This window comes from Lates calcarifer, linkage group LG7_1 (assembly GCF_001640805.2).
Source record: "Lates calcarifer isolate ASB-BC8 linkage group LG7_1, TLL_Latcal_v3, whole genome shotgun sequence".
In the NCBI taxonomy this organism is placed as follows: Eukaryota; Metazoa; Chordata; class Actinopteri; family Centropomidae; genus Lates; species Lates calcarifer.
In genome coordinates, this window is record NC_066839.1 from 5,491,380 (window position 1) to 5,515,602 (window position 24,223).

Consider the following 24,223-nt stretch of genomic DNA (forward strand, 5'->3'; position numbering starts at 1 on the left):
TGAGTAACAGTAATAACATTACTTTATAATATTTGTTCGTGTGCCTGATGCAGACGGATCACTCATGTTTTCCTGTCGTGGTTTTGTCAGAAATGCTTTGGGGAGTAGCGCTGCTCAAGCAGACAAACTCCACGCCCTGCTGCAAACCATGGAGCTGAAGAAAAACATAATGGAGGAGCTGCTCCACCTAAGTAGCCAATTATCAGTTCACCTGAGCGACGCTGAAAGTTCAGGTGCTCTTCTTGCCCAGCTCGGAGACGTCCAAGAGGAGTGGAGGCTTTTAGAGGGAAGTATCAAGAGAGCTCTACGACACGCTGTGAACTCCACCTCCCAAGCCTCTCTTCTTATAAAAGAGGCCGAACAGCTTAAAGCCAAATTCGAAGCTCTTCAGAACTCCAACTTTCAGAGCAATGACAGCAAGAGCGCTTTAGAGTTAGTTTGCCTGACCACAGACCTTAAACTGTACAACCAGCTTTATGTGAATTTACAATCCCAGGCAGACGCTCTCATCCATTTCTCTCTGGGTCAGAAGGAGAAAGATGAGATCCAGTGTAGTCTTACGGAGTTCGGGTCTTTGCTTAACGTCACCAAGAGAAAGCTTGACGCTTCCACATATAGCTGTGGAGGCATTTCTTCAACTAAGATGAACAAACAATTAGAGGACCTCGTCATATGGGCCAAGCAGGCAGAAAACCACATCTCCACTGGGAAAAAGTTAGCTCTTTTCCCCGAGGAGGCTCGTATCCAGATTGTCGACATGAAGAAATTTCAGACTGATATTTTGTCCCGACGGTCCAAAATGCAAGTCCAAGTTGAGGAGATGAAAGATGTAGTCTCTGATATGGAAAAGGAGGAAAGCGACCAAGTGTTGAAGACAGTTGAAGACCTCTACGAGGCCATTGCTGACAGCTTGGATCATGTTCTTGACACCATGAAGAAACACCTACACCAGAGGGAGAAACTGTTATCCCAGCTCTCTAGCATGGATGCTTGGCTAGCAGAAACACATGCTATGAGAGACCCCTGTGCACACGTTGAAAACGTCTCCAAAGCTGACATCCAAAAGCTGGAGAGCGAGCTGGAGAGGCACAAATCAGCCACCGCCGAGATACAGAGCCAGCTCAACCTGGTGGAGGCAATGACCGACAGTTTCAAGGACATAGCAGTAGGGTTGAGTCCGGGAGAGAGCCGCTACCTTGTCAACAGACTGTCAGGCCTTTGGACAGAATTAGATGGACTGCTAGCTCACGAGAAAGCAACCAGCTGGGAATTAGAGGAGCTGATTCATGAGCGAACCTCTTCAGATGAGGAATTATCAACCATCCGGGATAGCTTGAAGCAAATTACCGCTGATTTGGAGCAGCAGAAGTTCCCTTTAACACACGAAACCCTTTTAACAGTTGCACATTTGAAGCACATGCTAATGGAGAATCAGTGTCAAGTGCAAGAGCTTCAGCACTGCCACGAGGCCAAGCGAAGCGCCCTGCTGTACACCATTGGAGAACTGCAAGATAGGTGCAAAGCTCTTAGTCTTAGCGCCTTTGAGCAGGACAAATATCAGCACCTGAGGAGACAAATGGAGGAATCTAGAGACATTGCCAAAGAGCAAATCCAGCGTGCCAACGACAAAACACTCAGTGTGGGAGAGAGGTTCAGACTATACCAAACACTCCTGGTCGAACTTCCTTTGGTGAAGACACAGTGTCAGGAAGCAGGGGACCAACTGGAGGCCGTAGCTCAGGAGTTGCATCCGTCTGAGCTCAACTCAGAGCGGCACAGGATTCAACGCACTGTGGAGACTTTGGTCTCCTGGGAGAATTCTGTCACAGCTGATGTCAAAAATCTAGAGACCAAGCTTCTGCTAGGTCTGCGCTTTTCCTCTGAGCTTCCTGCTTTAATTGAGTTGTTCCAAAGGACAAGAGAGGAGCTGGCGGAGGCCGAGCCAGTTGCTCCAGATGAGAAAGCAATAGACAGCGCTCTACGAAGATACTGGGTCATGTGGAGAAATATGGAGTCTGGGATGCGGGTGTTAGAGGCTCTTGGACGGAAAGAAAAAATTAACCTGAAGAACTGCAAGGAGCTATACTCTCTTAGAGATGCAGCCATGCAAGAATGCCATTTACGAATGGTAAGATGAAATATTCTGTTAATCCAGCCCACATTTTTTAAACTTTACAAGTCATACTTTTGTTTATAGTTTCTCTAAAATATCCCTCATCATGTAATCTGTCCAACAGGAGAGTTTATCCCAGGCTCGAGAATCCCTGAAGGATTACCAGTGGGCCGCTCAAGGAGCAATAGCCTTTCTTCATAATGCTGAAGCCACCTTTCTCTCAGCTCCTGGAGGGTTTTTGGACTGTACCGAGGAACAAAGACAGACCCAGCAGGCTCTAGAAGCTCTAGAAGACGGATTCCAGGCTCATATATGCCACCTTGTGGAGCTGGTGCCCCAGCAGCCCTGCCTCTCCCGTCCAAAGGCTGAGCAGCTCCACATCAGCATCCTCAGCCAGTTGTTGGTGGGAAGGGCTGTGCTGGAGGCCCAGGCCCAGCTCAGGCTGGAGTCCTTGCAGAGGTACTGTGCTTGTTCTTGATTCCTAAAACCAATTCTGTATATGTTTTGTTCTTCTTTTTAAAGTAAAAGACCTAAAAGACTAATTTCCTACAGGTGTGCAGTAAGACAACAAAGCCACAGGAGCTGTCATGAAGACATACGGCAGCGTCTCTCTGGGTTTGAAGCCAGGCTTTCAGAGTGTGCCACAGCGCAAGTGACGTCATATGACAAATGTGTTGTCCAACAAAAGAGAGCTACGGTAAGTAGTAGCAAGTGTAGCAAGTGTTTCGACATTCATTTTTCCATGTATACTCAATCTAACTCTCATCTCTTTATGAAGCTGCTGATGGGGGATCTCCGCAGCCTCGCTGGGAAGATAGAAGAACTGACGGCTGGATGTCCGATGCAGGGCTGTGGGGTCGGTAAAGATGGTGAGCTGGGTGCCCTCTGGAGACGCTGGGTATCGTTACGACGCGGTCTTGGCCTCCTGATGGCGCACACAGAGCAGAGACAAGAGGAATGGAAGGACATCACTACAAGTGTGAGTACAGTAACCATAAAATCTTTTCCTCTCTGTGAAACTTTTTACTGTATTATGAAATGTTATTGCTTTCTGAGACAAAAGTGGCTCATTGTATTATGACAGACGCACATAAAGGACAGAGAAAAACCATGTACAGATAATATTTAAGATTAAATTCTGTTCCTTTTAGATCGAGCAGTGTTGCAGCTTTTTGGCCAGTCTTCAGGCTGAGGTCCCTGACTCCTCCACTGTGAGCTTCACCCAAGAGAAACCGCAGGAGCTTCTTGCCCAGGCTGAGATGCACCAGGCTGGGCTGGAGCAGGAGCAGCAGGCCTTAGCCTCCCTGGAGCATCGTCTGGAGCACGCCCTGAGCCTGTCCAGCTCCCAGGATCCCGCCAGTCCTGGACCTGTTGGCAAAACACTTGTGAAGATCCAAGAGAATGTCAGGAGGTGGGATTTGTTTAATATACACGTGGAGAGTGATTACTCATTTATATCAGAGATGCTGAGAAGATACTCTTCCCCCACAGCCTGAGAGAGAGAAACCTGCTGGTTGTAGCTGCAGCCCAGGCAGAGGAGAAAGAGAGACAGCAACTCCAAGAGGAGATAGGAGAGCTGGAGGCACACATGGTCGACATTCTCCCCACACTGGAAACCTGTTTGAATCCAAGCAAACGACAGGTCAGGCTCATTTTTTATGCTTCACAAGCTTGGAAATTGGAGTTTGAGACTCAAAAAATAACATTACCTATAAATGTTTGGTTAGTAACAGTGATGCAGTGGTGAGGTTTAGAGTTAAATTAAGGTATGTTTTTATGTTGAGCTTAAAACAAGTTTATTTTAATGTCGGTGAGAAACACACTTTGAACCATTCACATGCCTGTTTCTGTCAGTTTCAACCACAGCAACACGCTGAGCTTCTTTAATTAGATTACAGACTTTAAACAGTCTTTTCAACTTGTCATCAGTCTAAATTTATCTGTGAAAACCCACCAGTCCAGTATACAGTGTGGTCTACTGTCATCCTTTTCCTTTAAAGATGGAGCATATGCAACATGTGAGGGGCTTTAACCTTTAACAGGAAAATAAGTTAAATAAATTTGAGGGAGCTAAACTTCTAACCCCTCACCATCTATTAGTGTCTTTCTGAAATCATGTCTTTCCCATTTTTCTCCTGCATTTCCACACTCACAGGAGCTCAGGAAGGATTTGTCCTCCCAGAAAGCCAGACTGAAGTCTATCATGGACGGTGTGCAGAGCCGGTATGCAGAGATTCCTGCTGATATCAGCAAACAATTACAAGACGTTCAACTGTCCCTTCAGAGAGCAGAGGTGAAGGTAACAGGAAACAGCACTGAATCCATCCTCAGGGATTTATAAGCTTAAGATCCCCTATTTTCACATTTTTGGGATTGTGTGTGGTTTGTTTTCACAGCTCATCGAGGGGAGCAACCCGGTTCGGAAGCTGGCTGGACGAGTGGTAGAGCTGGGCTCTGGCCTCCAGAGAGTGAACACGTTACTGGAGCAGAAAAGTCCAACAGTCAGCGAAGCTCAAAATGTGCTCAAGGTGTGTACAATATATATACTGTTAATATGCATGTGGAGTTTACGGTTTGAAAACGTGGGTGTGAGTGATCACTCGTCTCATCACACTGTATACCCTCTGTTCTGCAGCGTGTTTGGGATGAGCTGGATGCATGGCACAGCCGCCTGATGCTGCTGGAGAGCGAGGTGCAGGATCTTGCGGAGGAGCAGCCCGATCACGCCCACCTCCTCATGGACCAGCTCACACAACCGCTGCAGCTGTACCAAAACGCATCGCAGATGGCCGAGCAACGCACCTCCTTCCTCAGCAAGGTCAGACATTGTCCTTTATTGAATTTTCTAAAAATCTGTTGAAGTTTGTCTCCTCATATTTTCTGTACTCCTTTGTCAGATCCCTGCCTGCCTTCAGGAGTTTGAAGACATTTTGCACAGCGCCACCTGTTGGTTAGACGAGGCCCAGTCATGGCTCAGCGCTCCTTGTTCATTCACAACAGCCAGAAGCCTCAAGAATCATGCAAACTCCCTACAGGTCAGTGAAACCTCTGACACTTGTATTGTGTCCTGTCTCTGCTTCCATATGTAATGATAACGGTGAATTTAATTTTAAATCCTGAACTACAGCTGGTCCTGGACGACTCTGAGAGGATCAGACACGCCCTGCAGGACTTCAGGCTGGTGCTGGCTGAGATCTCTGCCGTGTGCGACATCAGCACGCAGGAGGAGAGGCTGGACCAGAACGACCAACAAGTCCGCAAAATGCAACACAACGTCCTGGAGCCGTTAGAGCAACTCCTTCAGACTGCTGGAGTAAGAATTTCAACTCCCTGGTTTTTAGTGACCCCACATGGTAGTGGGAGGAAACAGCTGGACTGTTTTTTGGTTCACCCCATTTCCTTTGTGCAGAGATTTTACTTTAGATTGGTTGAATCTGTGGAGTCTTTCAGTAGATGGTATGTTGTGGCCACATTGTGAGATTCAGGCCTAATAAAACAGACAGGTCCAGACAGATACATAAAGTACAATCAAGAGAAATGGCACTTGTGCATCATATGAAACCATTTAACTCTATAAATACAAAGTCAGATCTCTCAAAAAGTTGCTGGCAATCTTCGTTTCAGGCGGTGGAGGCGATGGAAACTGAGCTAAAGACTATGGAGAAGAACGTTCCGAAGATCAGAACAATTTTATCCTCCATGGATAACTCCAACATACCTCTGATGGAGCACCTACACAACCGACAGGTGAGGCAGTCGGAAACTCAGAAAACTTAATTTTACACTTCTTTGTTTTGGATGATTTGTGATGAAATGTACTTCGACATCACAGAACTTCCTTTTTCTATCTACTCTGACGGTTTCACAAAATGAAATTAAACATGGCCACTGAAAATAAACTACTGAAACCATTCTCAATTCAAGTTACACACAGATTTAAGAAAATTCCCTAGGATGTGTCTTGTCTTGACTCTGACTTTCTGTTTTCACCTGAAGGTAATCTTGGCCAATGTGCAGTCAATGCGGAAGACACTGGAGGACATGGAGAGGTGCAAAGGAGAGCTTCGCCTCCCACAGGGAGCAGAGGAGAGTCTGCTGGTCTTCTCCCGAGCCAGACTGCTCCTGCAGCCGCTCGAGGAGCTGGAACAACTCACCCAGGAACAGACCTCAGTGCTGGAGGTAAAGCATCAAGTCTGAATGTCAGATGCAGATAGGAAAAGATGATGCTTTTGTTCTGTTACTGTACAACACCTGGAGGTTAGGCAGAAGGTGTTTGATGTTTCTTTATGTAATCTTTCTTTACAAAAAGCACTGAAGCTTGTTCTATCGTCTCAACCCTCCGTGTTGCTCCTCAGAGCACAAAGAGCCACAATATGCAACAAAACAACCTTTAGTGTTTTCATGGGCTTCACTTGTTCTCTCTCTGTTCCTCTCATCTCTCAGAACAAGATCAGGGAGGAGGAAGAAACCGGTCAGGCTCTCAGTATCACCACAGTCTCCAGTATTCCTGAAGAGATGCAGCAGCACGGCAGATCCCCACAAAGACTCCAGGTAGTGTGATGTTTGATTGTTTAGTAACACTCACAGTTTGATGGCATTAGTGTGCGGGAGTCTTGTTAATAAAACTGTTGTGGTAACAAAGTGACAGTCACTGAGTCCAGGATTCCTACTGGTCACTGCATTTTGAACAAAGAATATAAAGTAAAACTGATGCATTTTCTCAAGGATGTCAAACTCAGTGACTGTCATTTATTCCCTGTGCTATCTGGAGTTGGTTGAACCTGCCTGGTACAGACCTGTCTCCTAAAAACATCACCCTAAAAATTAAGTGTTCATTCTACTGGGCTGTGAGGCAGGCTCAAGCAAAACCCATGACTCTTATAGTTTGTTTATTGGGGGATTATTATCTTGATTATTTTTATTATTGTCCTACTGTACATACCCAGTGACTGGCAAACTGTAAATATGATCTTTTTAACAATCATCGAGGCCAGTTCAGCTCAGTTAGCACAGTCTGTGGGATCACATTTAAACCTTACACAGCAGTTCTTATTAAATGTTGTTTCCTGAGTAAGAAGATGAGTAATCTTCCCCAAAAATGAACTATGATTTTAAAGAAATACATGCTCTCTAAATTAACATCCATTCCTCCATTAGACTCCATTTGTTACCAGGAATGTTCAAGCTTTTTTCTTGTACTAGAGAATAATTTCAAACGAGTTGAAAAATCCGTAAAACTTCATTCGTCAGGCTCCACAAACTGTGAAGAAAATATAGCAATAAAAGATGAGTGGATGACTGTTGATGGAGTCACAGTGGTATGCATACTGAAAAACACTTAACTGTAATTACTTGAACATTAGATTAGGAAAATGAAAAGTTATATTTAAGATAATTGAGGAACAGGTATTCATCAGGAAGCCAATTTATTGCTCCATTTTCATTGAAATCACAGTTTTGATCGTATCATTCGCCCTTATCACTAATATCAGGAGGCTTTTGAAGTGTCTAACTCAGAGGAAGAGGAGGATGAGGATGGCGAGAGTTGTCACTCGTCGTCCTCTGACACACTAACATGCAGTATCCCAGAGGTAAATCTGAGAATGATTACAGTTTAGGAACGCATGTTTCTGGGTTCCTCTTTCCCTTGGGTTTCATTCCAGAACATCACATTCATCTTACTCTTTAATTAAAAGGTCTGTCTCAGTAGGAATCCTATCCACGATGTTGTCAGACGCTTATAAAAACAATCTGAGCCTGTCAGTGGCAAAAACAAGCACTTTAGTGAGCGTGCTTTGACAGGTGCAGCAGCTGTTTAGTGATTCCAGGTACACTGCTATTGCTTGATACTGCACTGATTGCAAATATTTTTGTGTCTATCAGTCATTTACACCCAGACACATGGGAAAATAAGGTCCAATCCAAATCCAGATATATTTCAGAAAACACACACATTAATTCTACATGTTTTGGAATGAAACTCATTATCTGGGGCTGCTTCTTCCCCTCATTTTTCCTCCTTTTTGATTTACTTAATAGATTTCATCTTTAATATTGCTTCTTTTCCCTGTGGTTTGGAGGCCTGGAGCAGATTTTGCATGTCGATATGAAGCTGTGCGAGGCACGCTGTTCACTGTTCACTGATAAATCCACTCTGGCACTGTCAGATGCAGCTGCTTGAAATGTGTTGCTCCTTAGAAACCTTTCCTTTCCTCTCATAGATATGTGTCTGTGTGTGAGTGAGTGTGCTTTTGTATTTATATATTCATACAACATGCATATATTAGGACCCAGAGGACACACTCACCGTTTCAGATGTGACAAGTGAGGATATTGCTGAAATGAAGCCGCTGTCAAAAGTTAAGGTAAATCATGTTTTAATTGTGGAGATGCTGTTTTTAAATTTTTAGCTAATTTCTCTCTGAAACATAGACCTCAGTTATTTTTTCTGTTTTAGATATCAGTGCAGTAGGACACATATACTAACTAATCACAATCAAGTGGCAGCATTTGAGATAATGTGAGAAATTGTGAAATGCTGCCCTCATTCACTGAATCTCTGTGTCTAGTAAACTGCCAATAAAATCTTTGTGTTTCAGGAACTGGAGAGTTTGGCTCATACGTCTTCTCCTGAAGTGGAGTCGAGTTTAAAAGCTGCTGAATCAGAGCTTTTATCTGTGACGCCTGGGAGCAACACTATCGATTTTGGATCTAAAAATGTTGAACCTGGATTAGTAACAGTCGATTCTAAAGCTGATGTTGGCGATTCATCTCATCCCAAACTTCTGATGGCTGAACCGCCGCTGATCACTGCAGCCACTCCAGCAGCTGAAGGCCATTTTACTGCTGCTGCTGCTGCTGCACTGGACCAACATCAATCACCAAAGCATAAAACCTTTAACACCGACCCTCACACAAAGCCCCCTCAGGCAGTGGCTGCAATTGAAGACACAAGACTGATTCCTACAAGACCTATAACTCCATTCTCTAGAGAATTAGCTGGGTTTCATAGAGGAAGGAGATGAAGATCTGTCTCTGCCCACAGCTCCTCATCAAGATCTGGTAAGTGCCTGGGAAATAAAAGACTATATTCGTAATATTTTCCACCTATTTCCTGAACTTCTGTTATATCTAATGTGATCTTCCTGAAGTGACATTCAAATAATACACAATAGAAACAGCAAGAAACAACCGTTCCCTGCTTTCTCTTCAACATCCAGGACACTGTTAATGGTTTGAAGGAGCAGATAGAAGTCAGGAGCGGTCAGAACAGTTTGGTGGAAGAATCCCAACAAGCCCAGGAGTCGTCTAAGGTGCCACTCAGGTAAAAACAAGGGGACCAGTCATTGGAGTTGATCACAAAGATGCACATAGATTCAGGCATGTTGTGTGTTTCCTTTCGGTCCTTAGCTTGACAGAGCACGAAGATGACGAGAAGGAGCAGCAAAGGTGGAGTCGACTTCACAACCAGATCTCTCAAAAACTGACCACTCTGAAAAAAGTTCAGGACGAGCATCAAACCCACGAAAAGGTAGGAAAATACAGAAACCTATTTAATTATAGAATGTTTGACGTCATATGATTGTGATTTTTAAAGAATACATGTGGAGGACGAGCGGGCAGATGGGACCACAGCGGATGAAAGCAAATTTATTTCCAAGAGAAAGTGGATGCCAGGCTACCAGCTCCTCCGCCACATCTGTTACCAGGGCAACAGTGGGATAAACCTTCTGAATCTGAGCAAAAGAGTCTTTCAGACCTTTCAAGAGATAGAGAGGGGTTAATAGCAGAAACCTTTAAACATGTATGACGATATAATTGGTGTGCTTGTTCTCACTAAAATATATATGATATTATAGTTATATTAGAGGCAAAAATATCCTTGATGAGATGAAAATTAACTCCACTCGTTCTTCTCCTTCAGTGCTCTCATCCTTCATTCTTTCCTTCACCACTGTGAACTTAAAACTACAATAATCTGGTCTTGTTTAGGTTCCAGAAGAGGTGCTGATATCAACCGGATCTGCTTCTGCTGTTCTCTGGCGGACAAACGAGTCCATCGCCGTGCTCAGAGAAATAGTACGTGCAATAGAAACAGAGGAAGGAATCTCAGCACATGTGTAGTTTAAAGGATTTTACTTTGACTCTTTTAAATAAAACGCTGCTTTTTGTTAAGTTGTCCCACAAATGATCGACTAACGTGGATCTCAGAGACGCTGACATTAAAGTTTATGGACCAAAGCATAGAAAACTAACGAATTACTCAAAGTAGACAACTAGCTTTACGCATGTAGCAACAGGCCGTAATGCAGTAATGTCACACTCCTCCTGTGTTAAGCATTGTTGTCAATTTAAGTGAATCAAGATATAAAATGTTCTTAAAATGATGATGATCGTGTATTTGATATTTCCCAGGTGAAGTCCGCAGACGGTTCCCATCCAGGAGTGAAGGAGGAGTTGTACGAGGCTGTGCGGAGGGTCCTCCTCTGTCTGGACGCTTGCACTGACCTTCTGTTGACTCCTGGTGGCGCCAGTGAAGACGACCCCCGGCTGAGGCTCCTGCAGCAGGAGGTGACAGATCACAATGCTGCTCAAACACAAGATCAGTGTAATTTTTTTATTTCGTTGCACCCTCACTCTCCTGTTGTTGTATTTCTGTCTGAATCCCTGCGCAGTGTGTTTCAGCTGAGCTGGTGACTCTGGCTGAGCTGTTGAATAAAGTGGAATCAGACGCCAGACCTGCGCTCTCAAAAGAGGAACCAGACGCTTACCACTGTTTGACGCGCCTTCAGGATTGTCTCCATACAGTCCAGCTGGTCTTCACCTCATCCAGCAATCAGCTCACTGAACATCTGGGCTTCAAAACCCAACATCAGGTTTGAAATATATCAGAGCTTGAGGTGTTCAAAAAGGAGCATTACTGTCACCAATTTGTTGTGCTTTCACACTGTATTTCCATTTAATGCCACTTTATATTTCTAGTTCGCTACATTTCAGAGAAATAATTTTGTTTTTACTCTACTCGTACAGTTGTTCAGTTATATATTCTGATTTGTTGTAGATTAAAGTATCTAACATCTTATAAAATCATTTGAAATAGTTTGTTCTCAACCAGCTGCCATTAAAAAATGCTGCGTATGTGTTAATGCATCAGTAATAATAATCCTCTGATAAAATAATCATGAAATACTGGCAATAATGTTTCTGCTGCACATTGACTGCAATTACTTTTGAGAAGTAGATTTTGGCTACAATACTGTTACTTATAATTGAGCATGCTTACGCTAATTTAATTCAGGGATCTGAATAATTTCTCCGTCACTGATCTGAACCAATGCAGGTTACTTTTTCTCACACAGGAGTTTTTCAACCAGCTGTGTATTTTGGACAAGTTTGACCTGGGACAGAGCGAGACCTTCCCAAGTATAAAGGATGCTCCTGGTTTGGAGGTAACTGTTGCAACACAGCTTTGTATGTGTGTAAGTTTCTGCATGTTTAGGTGTCGTAAAGGACTCTCATAACAACACTTGTACAGCTATACGCTGTACAGTTAATGTCCCAATTGGGATGCTTTTAATTTGAAAGCATTACAGGCCATTACTGCTACATTATCATTCTAGATTTGACCTTTTCCTTTGAGGAAAAAGGAAAAAAATCCCCAAATAATACCGACTAAATTACAGCTCTGTCTGCACCCTCAACAGAAAAAAGCCCAGCAATTTACTTTAGTTTTAATTACACACTAATATAAATACATGCTTTTAAAAAATCAGCTATTCAGCTCCACTGTAGTTGGGATGGAAATGTGATACAGGATCTGTGTTTTCCAAAGTTTATGGTATTCTCCTTAAACTCTGTGCCTCCTCCTGCATCTCTCAGCAGTGTGTCCTGGGCAGACATCTGAGGGAGAGTCCAGGGGAAAAAGCCAAGCTACAGCAAACCTCCCAGTCCTTGCTTCAGGGGATAACTCACCTCCTGGAACTGGGCGAAGAATGCATAACAGAGAGGAAGATGAGCCGGGTTCACAGCCGCAGCCAACTTCAAGCCGTTCTCAGCAGACACAAGGTATCTCACTGCGCTTTCAGCAACTTCTTCAGCAGGCAGGCAAAGCCCAGATTTAAGTTAGGCACCTTCCCCAAGAGTGTGAAGAAGCCTCTTGACGGTTTTCAAAGACACAGCCATTGCTAAAACGACCTCAAACACATAATGATTAGGCTTATTATTTAGACCTTAATCACTTCCTCTGCCTCATTTCTCTCTTCACGCTTGTTCCCGGCCTACTTCGCTCCGTTATTTCACTTCACTTCTGTCATAAATCTGCTGTCTCCTGGTGATCCAGAAGCTCATGCAGGTCCTCGGGTCTCAGTTGGCTTTTGCGCAGCATCTGTTCCGACGCGAGCCAGAAGTACTCAAGTGTCAAGAGGATGAGCGGTTACAGCTGGAAGTCAGGGCCAAAGCTTTGCAGCAACAGGCTCTGGAACAGGAAGTGGCTTCTCAAAGGAGGCTGCAGGTTTGTAGTGCACATTTGCTGAAGGCCATAAGAATTCATATATACACAAATGAGAAGTTTCTTGTGGAATACTTGTGGAAAAATGTTCTGTTTAAAGGGGGTGTATGTGCTCCCATATCCGATGTTAAAATAGATGTGTGGGTTTCTCTTTGGACCCGCTGTAGGAGTGGACCCTCTGGGAGGATAATTGTGGTCGACTGGGTCGTGTGCTGGACGAGTGTGAAGCCCTCATCAGCAGTGGAGAACCAGAGGGAGTCGATGAGGAGGAGTCTGTCAGACTAGATGCCTGCCAGGTAAAACTGATCACACTGTACACAAACGTGCTGTCTTGACCTTCTCACCAGACTTTTTCTTACCTCGTCTCACTTTCCCTCCCTCTTTTAACTCCAGTAGACGTTCTTTATCCTCTCAGGTTTGCGATTCATTTGTTCATCAGTCAGCTGTAATTCAGTTTTGCAAATGTGCAGATTCTACCTGTTAATCCTGTTGCTAGTCTCCTACACTTCCCTGCATGCCTCTCAACAGCCCTCAGAGATCATGTCTGCGCTCCTGTACACATCCTCTATGTATTGTGTTTAGTTTTAGTTTATCCAACTGAGAAAAAGCAACTTTTCAAACTTTTTTAAACCTCAACATGTTGTATTTGTTTCTTTTTTTTTTTTTTTTTTGTAGAAGTTGTTTTGCCTCAGCTGCGTTGAGCTTGTTTTGAACGTTTGTGCAGCCTGAGCGCCCTAAAAACAAGCCCCTGTATTTTTTGGATTTTTGAGGAACAGACGGTTTTGAAGTTTACTGTTAATGTTTTAGATTCTGCGCCTAAAGACAAACATGATTAAACTCATTGTAGGAGCAGTAGAAACATCTGCTTCATCAGTTTTAGCCTCTTGAATAAAAATGAAACACAACATGGCATCAGAATTAAACTATGACACCAGTAACCAGTTTTAGTGTGAAACTGTTTCAGTGTTGATTTCTTCCTGTAAAGAATAAAAATGAAGGTCACACTGAGGACAGAGCTGGTGAGTGTTTTGGTTCAGCTGTCAGGAGTTGGCAGATTAATAGAGGCTCAGTCATGAAACCTACATTTAGCTGATTCATATCTTAATTTCTGTCAGCTCCACATGTGATAAAGGAGAAGCTTTTGTTCTTTTAGAACCACTTTGCCTTTATTTTGAAGGCTTCTTTTATTTTTGATAGTATTAATAGACAGTCTGATGGAGCAAAGATGTGACAGAGATATGAAGAGAGCTGTTGCCATAGCAGTGGAGGAGTTAGATGGCACAATGATATCGAGGCAGGTGAAAATGTGGTTGGTTTGTTTTTGTTCTTCATTACTTTACAGCTGTTTTCTTTCCTTTCTCTGACATTTTAAATGCCATTTTTATTTCTCAGTCTCATGCTCTTTACCACCTCATCTTCTCTACAGTACATCACATTTGCTCCATGTTGTCTCTTCAGATGTTAGTCTGGAAGACGCTCATTAAGAGAATCTCATACCTTGTCCCTCAGCAAACACTGGCTCAGTTAGACGAGAGCAGAGCGGCCTTAGGACTGCTCCTGGATCAGTGCAAGGTGCTGCAGACAGAACCAGCGTTTGCTGCCTCGGTCGGCCAGGCAGGAGGCGCTCTGGAGCTGCGATGGAGGAGCGCCTTCAGGAGGACGGAGCAGGAGGTTCAACGCTGCAGAGACATCCAGAACATCCGGGCCAGGTGGGAAAAATGTGTAACTGTTAAAAAACAAAAACAGATTATTGTGCTCTAGAAGCCTTTATTATCTGTGAGTGGAGGCCAGGCCGTTTTAATTATTGCCTGAGCAGTTTGACAGATTTTATTGTCTGGAACAACCATGTCAGCAATTTTGTTAATGGATACGAAATAAAAAGTGTTTCTTCACTCCAGGGCCAAAGCTATTAAAGGCCATTAAAAAGAACTTGGCTATCCAAGGCTAAATGTTATTTCACAATGCCTCAGGCCTGACAGTGTTTCTTATTTGGGGTCTGCAACATGAAGACATATTGAGTCTTACAGCTCAGGTCATCAGCGTAGATGCCCTCGTCTACAGTTTTGTTTATTAGTTTTGGACTCTGTCTGAAGGAGTCGTCACGTTCTGCCCCGCTGGATGAGCTATGTTTTCCTCGTCCCCCCCACAGATTCCAGAAGGACTTTGCCTTCCGTCAGTGAATGGCTGGTTGGTGCCAACGAACACCTGAAGACTTGGTCAGACCTGGCAGAGTCCTCAGACCTGAACCAGGAGTGTCTTCACAACTGTCTAATCAAGCTGCTGGTAAGGCTCTTTTATCTCCTCATCACCTTTCAGTGCAACTAAAACAGAAAGGCTGTTGTGACACGACCTTTAACCTGAGAAGATAACACCCCAAACAACAGTCAGTCCCCTGCATTATTTTCTTCTATTTCCTTTCCTTTTTATTTTTATTTTTCTTCAATTACTCTGTGTTTTCCTGAACTTATGCTTTAACTTCATTGTTACAGTATTATTTTTAATCATTTAAATTCTTTTTGTTCTTACTTGATCTGGTATTTGTCAGTTTTATGTCTGTCAGTTAACCTCCAACCATGACTCTGTCCCCAAGGACTTCTCCATGGAGGTGGAGGCCATGTCGGTGCAGAGGGCATCTGTGTCCAGGGCAGCCACTCAGCTGCTCCACCTGAGAGAAGCTGACTGCCCCGGGCTGAGAGCTCAGATCGCACAGCTGGAGGTCAACTGGACCCGGCACACGTCTGATCTGTCCAAGATACAAGACCAGCTGCACCAGGTGCAAAGAGTTTTAAATTTTGACCACACGCCCCATAAACTCTGAACTTTACTACTTTCCAGTTCTCTGGTGAATTAAAATGCAAATGGTCCAAATTCCTTCCTGTTGGTTTTCAAAAAATAATGAGGCGTTGAGAAATCCCTTCTGGTAAAGGGAGTGCAAACTTCACTACAACCCTGCTGAAATCAGTTTTCGACTGATTGAGGATAGGGAGGACTTACACAGGGAGAAGAGGGACAGTTTTAATTTTTCTTCACTATTTATCACCAGTGAATGGAACCAGATATTCTACATTTGTAATAAGGAAGTTTAGTTTTGCCAGATTCCAGAAGGTTTGTTTTGATGTGTTAGTCTTTGGCAATCACCTCAGGAGAGGATGAAAAGATCTTATCTACCGAAGAAAGATTTAATAATTTGGACAAGCACAAAAGTCAGATTATAACTGAATTACTCAGCTGCATAAATAAAATAAAAGTATTGTCTTAACAGTCAAGCAGAAATACAAGGTACAAGTAACTCCCCGTCCTCTCCGTTGTCTTGTGTCTGTCAGCGGCTGCTGGATGGATGGCCACCGGTGGAGCTGCTGTCTAACCTGGAGGACTGGCTGAAGAAGCAGGAGGCTCGGCTGATTCAGGAGAAAGAAACACTTCTCAAGGCCAAAGACGCTGCTCAGATGACTGAAGTCCTGCAGCACTACCGGGTTATTATACCTCTACTCTCTCTTTAATTAAAGGCTTTATTCAGTGGTTAATTCAACTCAGACACGGGAGATCCTCTCTCCCCTCTCTCTGTTGTTTGGTTGAGTCACCAAATGTCTTATGTTCATCCACACAGTGACATTGTTTGCAAACAAAAGCAAGATACATCTGCAAAGAATATTCTGTACAATTACAAGCTGATTCTTTATAAAGTTTCATCTCCCTACTCTCTACCTCAGACTCAGTAACTTATTTACTTTTATTTCTATTCCTTTTCAGGAGTTAAAGGCAGGTGTTGTCAGTGGGCAGCTCCTCCTTGACTTCCTGTGTCAGTCTGGGCCTCAGGCAGTGGGAGCAGACGTCCAGTCTCTCCGGTCTGAGCGAACAATGTTTGCAGAAAAGCTTGGCGCCCTTAGACTCCAGTGGCTGCACCTCCAGAGGGAGCTGGAGAGCCAGGTCAGAGTCTCAGCCACCAATATCCAACATAACACCACCACCTGTAGAATCTTAATGAGCCAACTGTATTTTCAGGTCTAATATTTTTATTAGAATTAGATTAGGCTAGCTAAGCAGATGTATACAAGCAAATGTGGATTTGTTTATTTGTCTATATTTGGACAATGCTAACTGGCTAATATGTGAAATGTAATGAGAGAAAGCTAATCCATTAGTAAAATCACAAACATAATTCCTGTCATACAAACAACAGTGGCAACAACTTGATTAAAGTCTCCAAATGGACTAAAAAGACAAAGAATGAGCCACTGTTTGGCTTTGCCCCCTCAGATCCGCGGAGCTGAACGGATCCATCGCACTTGTGCAGTCAGAGAGAGGCGGTTACAGCATCTTCACAGTTGGATAGAGCGGCAGAAAGAGCAGCTGAATCAGTGGGAACAACCCACCAGTCAAACTCTGGCTCAGAAGGCTCTGCTGGAGTGGCAGGTACATTAACAGGAAATAAGCAGGGGTGTGTTCCTGCTGCATGTGCTGCTGCTGTCCTCTAATCTGAGACTACTTTTTTCTTCCAGGCGGTTGTAGGCAGAGTGAAGGAGGTGGCTGCAGCTTTGCAGGAGTTAAAATCCACACGTGCCCATGTTGAAAAAGAAGAGGAGCGTCCCTGTGATATCACCTTCTCAAACCAGGCAGAGAGCGTTAGCCGTGCCTGTGAGGATCTTAGTCAGCAGGTAAAAATAAATCTGTCAGTGCAGTTGAAAATGGAAAACTTTGTTCTCCTCGAAAATTTTTGTTCTGAGTTCTGTTAAACTGTAAATCCAGTGCTAAGCATATCATGAGACATTTTGTATCCACATACAGCACCTGCACTTTAAACAGAGGATTTCAAATAAACTACTAATATGGCTCCTTGATTACATAGTGAAAATCCAGAACCATCCACTCATCTCTGGGCCTGCTGTTGAACCTGCTTTAAATGTGACAAATATTATCTGAAATATGAGAAAATGAGGTCTTAAAGCAACAAGTTTCTTTTGGGTAATTTGCAGATGGAAACTCTGAGACCAGCTGTACAGCAGACAGTGGCAGAGTGGAGCAGTTTTGACAGAGATCTTACGGAGGTTGCTCTGCAGGCCAGTAGGGTGCGCTGTGCTCTGCAGCATCAGCGAGCTCCTCTGTTCTCACTAAAGCAGGCAGAGGGATACATGGACCTCCTCCAGGTGAGCAAAAGCATTCAACATCAGTTCTTGTACAAATGCTCACATAAAAAGGCTTTACAGCTGGGAGTATATAATCATATTTTTATAAATAAATGCTGCTTCTTCAACTCCCTAAGCACGTTAATCTAAAATCTAAAAGGTTTGTTACGCTACAAAAAGAAGCTTTTTGTTCCTCTGAATCTGCCGACTGTAACTGTGTGAAGTTAAAAGCCCTCAGAGCTCGTTGTGACAGATCCAGGAAACGTGTGGGCGTTCATGGACGTCAAGCTCACAGTTATTTTCAGTCCGTAAACTTAGGTTATGGGGAAGTAAATGCACCTCCTAAGAGCGACTGTAAAAGAAAGGTGTTTTTTTTATTTGTGCAGCAGCTCCAGGAGCAGGCTGGAAAAGGAGAAGAGCTGTTGGCAGCTGTGGAAAAATCATTCCAGTGTCTTGCAAAGACTCTTCATTGTGGAGCGGCACAGGCACTAGGTGATCAAATGGAAGGAGAGCGAAAACGGTTAGTTTCATAAATGAGAAAAAATGGACTTTATTAGTGAATCAAATTCAAACTTAAAGAACCGTCTCCAACCCCTGTCTCCTTGTGAATTTAAGTCTTTATAGTTACTTGCACTAAAGTGTAATCACAGTATCATACTGTAGGTTTACATGTACACAGTTTGCACACAACATTGTAGAGTTATAGAGGACTGTCATGTATTGTGTTTCTGTGGCAGGTGGAAGGACGTGGTTCAGGAGCTAAAGGACGAGCAGGTGAAGACTGGACAGACACTTTCCCTCTGGCAGGAGTACAGTCGTCTCTCTGAGAACTGCTCCCTTCACCTGCGACACCTGTGGCGTCAGTGGGAGGAGCTGTCGAGTTCTTCGCTCGCACCTGAACAGAACACGCAGGCTGTGATTCACACAGTGGAGGTGAGTTCAGGGGGCTTTTAGCAGAGTTGGAATATCTAGTGTAGCTGATATCAGAAAGCTTGTACTTGACCATTTTGTACCACTTTATACCTCCTCTCCAGAGAGTAATATTGTACTTTCTGCTCCACTACAATTATCTGACAGCTTTAATTACTACTTCTTTTTAAGATGGAGATTTTACACAATTGATAATATAGCAAGCTTTTAAAATTGTTAAAGATTAAACCAGAAGTTTCCGACCTTTTTGGTTTCTGCTGTCTTACAAAAAGCAGTGTGTGGTTGGTGTCACATTTTATATATCTGTTAGTTGTTAACAGCTTCACCACAAAGTGATTTTCTCTCCAAACGTCTCACATGGTTTCATATCAATAAAGGTTCAAACGATCCAATATCTCACCGAGAATCACAGTTTCCAGACAAAATCCAAAAACTGACAACAGATTTGTGAATCAGCACTTTGGTTTTCTTTTTTTTCTGTTTTTTCTTCTTTCTTCTGCCATTAATCATGTCACAACCCTGTGGATTTATCTGGTGACCGTGTTTATAAAACTGCTCCACCTCCAGCAGCTACAACAGTAACATGCTGTTCACACTGATGCTTCAATAACTACATTTTGCTGCTGGTACTTATGTACTTTTACTCAAGTAGGATTTTTCATGCAGGACTTTTACTTGTAACAAAGTATTTCTACACTGCTGTATTGATCTGAATACTTCTTCCACTGCTGGTTGAATTGGAACTAATTTCTAGGATTGTTGAATGTCACTGAGAGAAATTCTCCTCTTAACTCATCCTGTTTCCTGGCTCTGATTCAGAGAGTCTGTGCATTACATTCACAATTTAATTAAATGTTTTTCTTAGTGACTGGTCTTCTCTTCTGGGAAAGGAACAAACAGCATGCTCTCATGGGCAGAAATATCAGCGATGGTGTGTGCTGTGTTCGTACACCTGATGCTGCACTACGAGCTGTTTTGCTCATTCATGCAAAAAAACAAGTTTCTATTCATGTAATTTTTTCCATTTTTCCCTCTCCTGCTCAGAAGTACACAGAGGGCTGCATTTGGAGATACTTCAGTCCAGAACCACGAAAACAAGATTTCCATTTTTAGTTTCATTTGGGCACGAGTGTTATGATGTTTGGGTTTTTTAAATTCTTTGAGGAAAACAGTGACGCAGTTAGGCAATTAAAGGAGATTATTATAAACCAGCTCTGCCCACAGTAAAAACAATAGCTAGACCTATATGGATTAAAAAACTCCTTCATCAAAGTACTTTATTATGTTTTTTTCTTTCATTTTTTGACACCAGAAGTTGCAGGATGTTGCTGAGAACTTGCAAAGCAGCGTGGGAGACGTGCTGGAGGCTTCCAAGCCTCTTACTGGTCTGCTAGAACCACTGGCTGCAAATTTAATCCAATCGGACACCAGACTGCTGTCACGTGACGTCCTGCTGCTCAGCCAGGCAATGTCAGGGAAAAAGAAAAGTCTTAAGGTAAGAAATTTTTGTTCAAGCATTAACTTATCAGAAACTAGAGACTGTTTGTTTATAAATCAATGTTGACTGCGTCAGTTACATTTCTCTGTGTGTGCAGGAGGATTTGGAGGAGCAGAAGTTATTTCATACGTCTCTGCAGACCCTTGAAAAGCAGACACAGAACATACAACATAAACTGAAGGCTGGTTTAAATGACAAAAACTCTGTGGAGGTTCGTCTGAATCCCTGTTATTTCCCATCAATGAGCTCCCCTTGTACATGACAAAGCACTTGTATTATACAAGACTTTTCATTTCTCGGATGTGTAGCAGGTTCTCTCGGAGCTCAGTGATCTGTTACCATCACTGGTTGACGTCAGGGAGATGAGTGGCTATTTGATCCTTAACGACCAGGAGGCGGAGAGACTGCACATGCTCATCAGGGAGTGGATGGAAAGCATGACTCGCACATCTGATATAAACAGGTAAGAGTATAGAGACGTGTGGTCCTTAAACACATTTCACTCATTCTGGCCTAGTATAAGAAGCTGTAGCAGTCAACTGTGTCGTTTTTGTACGTAAATGTCATATGTTGTTTTCCAGAGAGCTACAGGCTGAGCATCAGGGTTCCCAGACCTTTCAGGAAAAGTGTAAGACCCTGACACATATGAAGGAGAAACTTGTTGAGGAATCAATGCCCAAAAAGCCTCAAAGTGACTCCAGTCTTCAAGAGATGTTGACTGTCCATCAGGTAAAAACACTTCAGATTCTCTCTGTTTCTTTCGCTTCAGAGACATAACTGAGATTAGTATCTGACAAACAGGAACCAGCTTCTAAATTGCATCAGTTTTCTGGGGGATTGGAGCTTCAGGTGAAGTGGTTTTTGCATCACCCTGTTAAGTCTCGGTAAAAGCAAAGTTAAAGCAACACAGTGTGACTTTTGCTGAGCCACAGTGGCCTCTGCACGAGTTGTAATTCATTCTGTTGTGTTCTGAATCTGAGGGGTTTAGTGGTTTACCTGTACAGAAAACAGTCGCTTCACCAGAACTCCAAGGGTGTAGTCCCATTCACTGAACTAAACACGACCGAACAGTATATATACCCATGATCCCTGGCTTCTGGAGCAGGAAGTGCTGACGCTGTAGCAAACACACCAAACTCTGTTCATAATTCTTGATATTGTCAAAATTTCCTGGCTGGATATCAGACATGAGCACTGACTTTTTAACTGATCTACAGTTCAGCATTACTCTTGGACTTGCTGGGTCTGACTCCAGCAGTTTAAGCCGCTGACTCGGTTAGCAGGAGATCGTACCTGAACCATCAAAACTGTTCTGAAGCTCTTATTTTAAGGTGAAATAGTCACATAATGTTGCTTTAACTCTGCAGTTATTCTGACTTGTTACGGAGAAGCTAGGGTTAAATTCTTTGTGAATAAATTCTTTGGCCACTTGAATGCCATTCGTTTCGAATAGTAAAGAAAAAACATGCAGTGTTAAACCTGCACTGGTATTGCTGCCATCACTCTACTGAGTCAAATCTGATAAAAATAGAAGTGTGATCACTGATTCTCATTGTGCTGTCTCTCCTGCTGTTATCTCTTGCTCCCACAGAGGCTTCAGGCTGAAGTAATTACTGCTGGACACCAGCTTCTGCAGGGTCTTCTCTGTGAGGCAGTCAAGTCCATGGAAAAAGAAACCGGAGAGAAAAGGTACATATAAGTTATGGAAAAGTCTTGGTGGTAAAACCATAAAAAACATTTTATATTTACAGTAACAAGCAAAATCCTGCATGTGGAGCAATGAGCCAGTTTCCTGGCTCTTATTTTCCCTGGTTCTTACCCTCGACTATGTCTCTTTTCTGGACTCAAATCAAACATCGACAAAGGCCCAGTTAAGCATCCTCCTCAGTTTGACTAGTCCATCTAATTCACAGGAACAGCAGTTTTCACCAGTATGTCTCTATTGGCACCCGTAACAGTAAGTTTAAATAGTTTATGATTGCACGTTGAGAAACTGAAAGGCTTAAAAGGCTTCCAGAATACCCATATTTTTATTGTCAGCTGTGTCATGACACAGGTAGAGCTAGAGAAATAATTTATTGTTGTGTCTGGGGGAAATAATTACCACTAACGACTGTAACAGAAACCAAGCTGAGATACTTCAGGAATAAAGGGTGTTATTTTAAGAGTTTCTCATTACTCTGCAAAACACTGGTTTTCTTCCTCCTTCTCTCCCATTTTGTTTGGCGTCAAGGTTAATGGGTTGTCTGCCTCGGATGGGTTTATATTTTGACATTTGGCGACCAATAAATAGAGATTTTAGTAGAAAAATGGGAGCCAAGACTGAGGAAGATTCACTGAATATGTAAATCATGACTGGACAGTGATAGATCTCCAGCTGAAGGATGGGATATCAGACCTCAGTGCGATTTGTGTATCCACCATTTGTGGATTGATAAAATGTTTTACTCATCAACTCAGTTTTTGTATTTGTACTGAAACTAGTTTGGCACCAGTAGTCAAGTCTTGTATTTCTCCTCCTGTCATCTAATGAAGTGATTAGATTTGAAGTTTTCCAGTTGCATTCCTTTCTTTGCTTTTAACAGTCACACACTGACACACAGCAAAATGCAGTGTGTGCAGGTGTTTTCCGCCCTGGAACAGCTACATTTCTCTTTCCCTGATGCTTCCTTAAATCATTTTTTGCGGTGTTTGGAAAGCTTGAAAAGCTTGTAAATTTTTTAAGGCATCCAAAGGAAAATTCCTGCTGTTTCCCCTGCTGGGATTTTTACTTAAGACTGTAAACAAGTGTTAAAATTCTGCTGATTTTGTGGTGTTGTAGCAATTGCCCGTGAATGACCTACAACAGACTCATCTATCAGTGTATTTTTCAACTCATCCCTTATTTCATATTAAATTTATCACATGTTTTAGAGTCTGAATGGGTACCAACAGTGTTCAGCAGTGTCAACCTCTCCTGTTGCTTCTCATCCAGATCTGAGTTCTTGGCACAAGTGTCCAGTGTGAGGGAGAGCTGGTTTAGTGCCGTTGTTCTGGCTGCTCAGCGCAGGTCTTGGGTGAAGGAGCAGCTCAGGCAGCGGAGAATCTACCACCGCGGCTCCAAACTTCTGCGGAGGCTGCTGAGGGATGTTGACCCTCTGCTGCCCCCTACTGGCCCTGCTCTGTGTACGCTGCAGCAGTTGCGAAGCTGTGCGGACGATCACCAGGTTAGCACAGATGACGACAAGTGCTCTTTTTCTTCTTGTTGTTGTTCTTTATTTTCAGATCTTTTCTGTCAATGAAAATTAAACCAAAGCAAAACATCTGATAAAAATGATGTTGGGGTTTTTTCGGTGGGTGAAGTATAACTTCATCTCTGGGACAAATTTAATGTTTAAATGCTACAAATCACATATTTAAAAATGACCCTCTCTTCCCATATTTGTCCCCAAGTGTGTTGAAGAGGCTCTGGGTCTCCACTCTGCCGTGTACAACCAGACTCTGGAGGCTGGAAAACATTTGAGCGAAACCATGACAGAGTCTGAGAGTCGGAGTCGACTGCAGTCAGAGCTCCAGGACCTGGAGGAGGCCTGGAAACGAACCACCTCACTGCTGCGGAGGAGAAGAGACCTGGTTAATACAACTGTTCAGGTAACATCATTCATCGTCATTTACAACACCAGACTCATTTATTTGTTGTTTTTTCAATTTTTACGTTAATAAATAAAGTCTTCGTTTTTTATTTTAAAAAATGTGTTAACAGGAAAATCCAAATCTCACAGGGTTAAAAGTTTTATACAGTGTAATCAGACAGATAAATAAGAGCCCAATAAACCTAAAGTGTTAAGCTTTGTGTGACCTATATCCAGGACCTGATCCTGGCCCAATAAAAACACACACAGGAGCTGGATGTGTTGCTCCAGGCACTGAACTCCTGCCAAGAGGGATCAAAGAGCGGCTCAAATCTGTCCATGATCCACATCCAGACACAGCTGGTTACCAGCGTCTGTCCCTTTCATTCCATCACTGCTACACTGCAGCGTTGATATAACGATTAACACTATAAATGATGT

The 24,223-nt window shown here is 43.1% G+C and overlaps 1 protein-coding gene across 1 annotated transcript in view; it reads left to right on the plus strand.

Annotated features, from left to right (window-relative positions):
• The window catches only part of LOC108888892 (nesprin-2), a 73,998-nt gene that overhangs the window by 30,986 nt on the left and 18,789 nt on the right, over positions 1-24,223 (plus strand). Inside the window, 42 exon segments of the mRNA XM_051072072.1 lie at positions 91-2,128; positions 2,238-2,572; positions 2,666-2,810; positions 2,892-3,092; positions 3,265-3,524; positions 3,605-3,755; positions 4,269-4,412; positions 4,510-4,641; positions 4,749-4,931; positions 5,011-5,148; positions 5,241-5,426; positions 5,738-5,860; positions 6,110-6,292; positions 6,557-6,664; positions 7,606-7,704; positions 8,401-8,478; positions 8,713-9,132; positions 9,334-9,437; positions 9,524-9,644; positions 10,529-10,684; positions 10,789-10,989; positions 11,473-11,562; positions 11,993-12,178; positions 12,453-12,623; positions 12,788-12,916; positions 14,130-14,329; positions 14,714-14,903; positions 15,211-15,393; positions 15,944-16,093; positions 16,371-16,547; positions 16,878-17,033; positions 17,120-17,275; positions 17,594-17,764; positions 18,130-18,263; positions 18,481-18,676; positions 19,986-20,168; positions 20,269-20,382; positions 20,480-20,634; positions 20,753-20,900; positions 21,763-21,860; positions 23,146-23,377; positions 23,604-23,801. Coding sequence (XP_050928029.1) covers positions 91-2,128; positions 2,238-2,572; positions 2,666-2,810; positions 2,892-3,092; positions 3,265-3,524; positions 3,605-3,755; positions 4,269-4,412; positions 4,510-4,641; positions 4,749-4,931; positions 5,011-5,148; positions 5,241-5,426; positions 5,738-5,860; positions 6,110-6,292; positions 6,557-6,664; positions 7,606-7,704; positions 8,401-8,478; positions 8,713-9,132; positions 9,334-9,437; positions 9,524-9,644; positions 10,529-10,684; positions 10,789-10,989; positions 11,473-11,562; positions 11,993-12,178; positions 12,453-12,623; positions 12,788-12,916; positions 14,130-14,329; positions 14,714-14,903; positions 15,211-15,393; positions 15,944-16,093; positions 16,371-16,547; positions 16,878-17,033; positions 17,120-17,275; positions 17,594-17,764; positions 18,130-18,263; positions 18,481-18,676; positions 19,986-20,168; positions 20,269-20,382; positions 20,480-20,634; positions 20,753-20,900; positions 21,763-21,860; positions 23,146-23,377; positions 23,604-23,801 — 8,923 coding nt within the window.